The sequence below is a fragment of the Mandrillus leucophaeus genome, unplaced genomic scaffold (genome assembly GCF_000951045.1).
Source record: "Mandrillus leucophaeus isolate KB7577 unplaced genomic scaffold, Mleu.le_1.0 Scaffold23, whole genome shotgun sequence".
NCBI lineage: Eukaryota > Metazoa > Chordata > Mammalia > Primates > Cercopithecidae > Mandrillus > Mandrillus leucophaeus.
The window spans coordinates 2,345,504-2,351,037 of record NW_012102365.1 but is presented as its reverse complement, the minus strand read 5'-3'; the positions used below and the strand labels follow the sequence as shown (position 1 = coordinate 2,351,037).

The 5,534-nt window shown below is 41.1% G+C and overlaps 1 protein-coding gene across 1 annotated transcript in view; it reads right to left on the bottom strand.

Annotated features, from left to right (window-relative positions):
* Positions 1 to 5,534, bottom strand: part of FAM76A (family with sequence similarity 76, member A) — a 63,011-nt gene that overhangs the window by 50,995 nt on the left and 6,482 nt on the right. Inside the window, exons 3-4 of the mRNA XM_011981758.1 lie at positions 3,620 to 3,674; positions 2,096 to 2,248 (exon numbers count right to left, since the gene is read on the bottom strand). Coding sequence (XP_011837148.1) covers positions 2,096 to 2,248; positions 3,620 to 3,674 — 208 coding nt within the window. The remainder of the gene's footprint in view (positions 1 to 2,095; positions 2,249 to 3,619; positions 3,675 to 5,534) is intronic.

The following is a 5,534-nucleotide window of genomic DNA, read 5'->3' as shown; positions in this document are numbered from 1 at the left end:
GGCTGGAGTGCAGTGGTGTGATCTTGGCTCACTGCAACCTCTGCCTCCTGGATTCAAGCAATTCTCCTGCCTCAGGCTCCCTAGTAGCTGGGATTACAGGTGTGAGACACCACAACCCGTTAATTTTAATATTGTTGGTAGAGACGGGGTTTCATCATGTTGGCCAGGCTGGTCTCGAACTCCTGACCTTGTGATCCACCTGCCTCGGCCTCCCAAAGTGCTGGGATTACAGGTGTGAGCCACCAGTCTTGGCCCAAATTCCCTACTCTTAATCCCTAAATTTAGCTTTCTCCTAAAGTTTATGAACATGTAGATGTCTAAAAATATCTATAAACACTTAAGACAGGATCGTAATTTTTAAAGCAGAAAGGTAATAAATTCTAGTATAACCAGATTAACAAAAATGAACTATTCCAATCAGTAATAATACAGGAGCCATGTCACCCAGTGTTATATTATGTGCCAGGTTCAACATTGTTTTATATACCTATCTGAAATACATTTCCCCATGTCTTTGTGAAGTAACTATTGTTATTCCCACAGAGAAAGATGAAGAAAGTGATGCATAATGAGGGTAAGTAGGCAGGGTCATTCAGCTAGTCCCAGGAGTTGGGGGGACTGCTGCTTGTGCTACCTCCTGATTACTAATTCAGATTCTTCAGTATCTTGATACAGGGAAGAGGTGTCCTGGTTGGCAGGCAGGAGTATCCTAGTCAATGGAAAGTTATATCTTTCCATTGTAAGTTAATGAATTTGGTAAGCAAGAATCAACCCTTGAGCCCAGGCACCTCCTAAAAGCACCTCTGGCCACTGAAAAAGAGTTTCTCAACTGCAATCTTTTATTCAACAAATACTTATTGAGCAGCTACTATGTGCCAGGCCACTGGAAATAAAGCAGAGAATGAGATGGAGAAAGAGCTCACATTCTAGTGGGGGTGGACAAACATGTAACCAAATAAGCAAGACTAGTTTTCAATATGTGAGATGCTATGAAGACAATAAAATAGTATGGTAAATAATGACTGAGGGAGTGAGTAAAAGGTCACTATGAGCAGGTGGTATCTGAGCTGAGAGCTGACATAAGTAGCCGGTTATGAGACCCTAGAGAAAGGTACATTAGGCACAAGGATAGATAGTGCAAAGGTCGGAGTGAGATCTGCATGTCAGACAGACTACAGGGTGGCCAGTATGGCTGGAGCAAGGTGAGAGGCAGAAAGTATGATGCAAGATGAGGCTGAGAGCTGGGTATGGGGTTGCAGGCCATAGAAGGGATATGAGTTTTATTATAAGCACAACTGGAAACCCCTGGAGGATTTTAAGCAAGAGAGTAATATGACCAAGCTCTAAATCATTTTGATTCTATCAAGGTACACCCTTCCACATAGAGCTTCCCTCTAATGTAACCTTGTAATCTTGAATTTCAACAGATAGAAACATTTAAAGAGCCAGATAGTAAAACTGGTAACGCCACTCCACTCCATCTTGCTTAAGTTATAATCTCTCCTTTACAGAATTCTATAGAATTCTGCCAATCACCATTTCACTTATGTGATCACTGTAACTCATATTCTTGTGAAATGTTAGAATATAATGGTCCACATTTTATGAACAAAATATGAATATCTTCTTTAAGGTCAATAATAGAACCAGAAAAGAAACTGAGAAATCTTTCTTTGTTAAATGTGTTTTTTTGTTGTTGTTTTTTCTTTGTTGTTGTTGTTGTTTTTGAGATGGAGTCTTGCTCTGTCACCCAGGCTGGAGTGCAGTGGCATGATCTCGGCTCACTGCAACCTCTGCCTCCTGGGTTCAAGTGATTCTTCTGCCCCAGCCCCCAGAGTAGCTGGGACTACAGGCATGTGTCACCACGCCTGGCTAATTTTTTGTATTTTTAGTACAGACGTGGTTTCACCGTGTTAGCCAGGATAGTCTTGATTTCCTGACCTCATAATCCAGTCGCCTCCTCGGCCTCTCAAAGTGCTGGGATTACAGGCATGAGCCACCGCGCCTGGCCTATTAAATGTGTTTTTAACACAGTTAGCCCACCTTAATTTCTCTGAAAGGAAGAAAAGAAATCAAGAAAAACACAGAAATTTACCTTCTTTCTATCATCTTTCCTGTCAAATGCACACTGCTGCTTGCACTGTTCACAAGAATAGGGTGGTCCATACTTCTTTTCTGAATTTGTGCAGCGCTGGCATTTATTCCCAATAAATGCCGCAATTATGTTGCAATACTGACAAGGTTTGGGCTTAAAGGGGGAAAAAAAGAGTCAAGTGTTATTTTCATAAAATACCACTGCATTTAAAAAAGCATTAATTCCTACTTTGTAGTTCATTAATCATGGTACAAATGTATTGCCAACTTCATAAATATGCTTTTATATTGACCAAATAAAGCCCAATTCTTTTTTGTTGTTGCTGTTTTTGTTTTTTGAGACGGAGTCTCGCTCTCTTGCCCAGGCTGGAGTGCAGAGGTGCAATCTCAGCTCAATGCAACCTCCGCCTCCCGGGTTAAAGCAATTCTCCCTGCCTCAGCCTCCGTCCAGAGCAGCTGGGATTACAGGCACCCGCCACTATGCCTGGCTAATTTCTGTATTATTTCCTAGAGATGAGGTTTCACCATGTTGGCCAGTCTGGTCTAGAACTCCTGACCTCAGGTGATCCGCCTGTGTCAGCCTCCCAATGTGCTGGGATTATAGGCATGAGCCACCACGCCCGGCCATGAAGCCCAATTCTTAACACTATGTGAAGTGTTTTTCTGCACAGGACTATTGATTTTTAAATAAATAAATAAACAAATAACAAAAACCCATTAGTATGTATGCAGAGACTTCTATGAAGTCTTCTGTTGAATGTCTATTCAACAGAACCAGCTCTTTGGAGACACTAGCAAGGGCTTCCAAATTTCTGAAAAGGCCTCTTTGCTATTATCAGCATATAAACATGTTGGGAGAATGCCTACAAGCACATAACATCCTGAACTATAACACTAAGAGAAAAAGAGAATCATTCATCAAAATAACTAGTCAACTATTACCAAACAAAGGGATCAAAGTTATAAAAATTCATCTTGCTGGGTGCAGTTTGCCTGCCAGCACTTTGGGAGGCTGAGGTGGGTGGATCACTTGAGGTCAGGAGTTCGAGACCAGCCTGACCAACATGGTGAAATCGCATCCCTACTAAAATACAAAAATTAGCCAGGTGTGGTGGCATATGCCTGTAGTCCCAGCTACTCGGGAGGCTGAGGCAGGAGAATCACTTGAAGCGAGGAGGTGGAGGTTGCAGTGAACTAGATCACCATTGCACTTCAGCCTGGGTGACAGAGCAAGACTCGGTCACAAAAAAAAAAAAAAAAATTTCATCTTTCTCTTTCTCTTTCCTTACTGGTCACTGAAGCCTCTCGAGGAAAATTATAATCATAATCCTGGCAGTGTGACTATAAGCACGGAATTCCTTAACAATAAGCATTAGCTAAATGTGAAAGCTGAAATCAGTACCAGATATATTACACATAACTATTTCTTCTAATAAAAATATTGTAAAGACATTAGTAGGCCACAGAAGGTAAGGTTCCACAAGACCCTAGTACTCACTGTTAGGTTTGAAAATATCCTACTTACCGTTCCATACAACTGCACGTTCTGAGCACATTTCTTGCATATTGTATTGGTTTTACTGTTAAGGAAAAAACAGACACAGGCTTTTCTTAGAATATCTGAAAACTGATACCTCCTTAAGTCCAAGGAATTTGCTCATTGCTAAAGGCCAAGGTGAAATATGGTCTGGATGCTTGGTTAACAGAAGTTTGAGTATCTTTCTAATAACTCTTTTATTTTCATTTAATATCTTTGAGACAGAGTCTCATTCTGTACCCCAGGCTGGAGTGCAGTGGTACAATCTGCTCACTATAACCTCTTACTCCCGGGTTCAAGCGATTCTCATGCCTCAACCTCCCAAGTAGCTGGAATTATAGGTGTGTGCCGCCACACCCAACAAATTTTTGTATTTTTAGTAGAGACACCACACCTAGCCTCTAATAACTCTTTTAATTATTATGTGGCTGGGCATGGTGGCTCACGCTTGTAATCCCAGCACTTTGGGAGGCTGAGGGGGGTTAGATCACCTGAGGTCAGGAGTTCGAGACCAGCCTCACCAACATGGTGAAACCCCATCTCTATTAAAAATACAAAAATTAGCCAGGCGTGGTGGTACACGCCTGAAATCTCAGCTACTCGGGAGGTTGAGACAGGAGAATCGCTTGAACCCAGGAGGTAGAGTTTGCAGTGAGCTGAGACCGCACCACTGTACTCCAGCCTGGGCAACAAAAGCAAAACTCCACCTCAAAAAAACAAAAAGATTATTATGTGGTTATGGATTTTTAAATCTCAAATAAAGTGAGGCTTTGGCTAAAATGGAGAGTGAGTTATTTCTAATTATGACATCCCCAAGTATCACTAAGTAAAATTATCAGATACAGAGAACACCCTCAAAATAGTATACTAAAATGGACTAGCAGGAAAAAAAAAATTATCCTTAATTCGGATGAATAGTTGGGAAATTTGAAGTGACAAAGTATGTGTGTTTGGAATATAAACTCAGAGATTCTATGTTTGCTAACCTTACTCTGTGTTCTCCTTCATAAGTAAAGGCATATGAAAACACCAGAGGTGGGGAAAAAGACACTATGATCAAATACTTTGTCAATATTTAGGCCGGGCACAGTAGCTCATGTCTGTAATCCCAGCACTTTGGGAGGCCGAAGCAGGTAGATCACCTGAGGTCAGGAGTTCGAGACCAGCCTGGCCAACACGGGGAAACCATGTTGATTATTTTTAGTCTTTACTAAAAATTCAAAAAAATTAGCCAAGTGTGGTGGCGTGTGCCTGTAATCCCAGCTACTCAGGGGACTGAGGCAGAAGAATCGCTTGAACCTGGGAGATGGAAGGTGCAGTGAGCCGAGATTGAGCCACTGCACTCTAGCCTGGGCAACAGAGCAAAACTGTGTCTAGAAAAAAAAAAAAAATTCTGATTTCTCTAAGAGTTAAGCACTGACAAAAATAAAAACATCCTTTGCCTTGTGAAGATCCAGAGGTCATATTATCTAAATGTGTGAATTAATAAAGCTGCCCTGGGGGAAAAATCATCTTCAAATAAAAGTCTAACTCTTCATATAAGGAGGTAAAAATGAATGTCTTATGTATAAAGACAATTTAAGCAGTACTCTGGGGCTAAAAACTAATAAATCACATAAAAATCTAAGACCAGGCACAGTGGCTCATGCCTGTAATCCCAGCACTTTAGGAGGCTCAGCCTGGGAGTCCAAGGTTTCAGTGGGCTACAATTTCGCCACTGCACTCCAGCCTGAGTGACAGAGTGAGACCCTGTCTCGGAAAAAAAAAAAAAAGTCTAGTCTATTCTCTGCTTTGTGATCATTTTCCCATACAATTCCTATGAAAGTGACTATAAAGTTAAAATAGACAAAAGAAAAACCTTAGAGTAGAAAATATTTAAATTAAAAATTATTTTCCAGGGCAA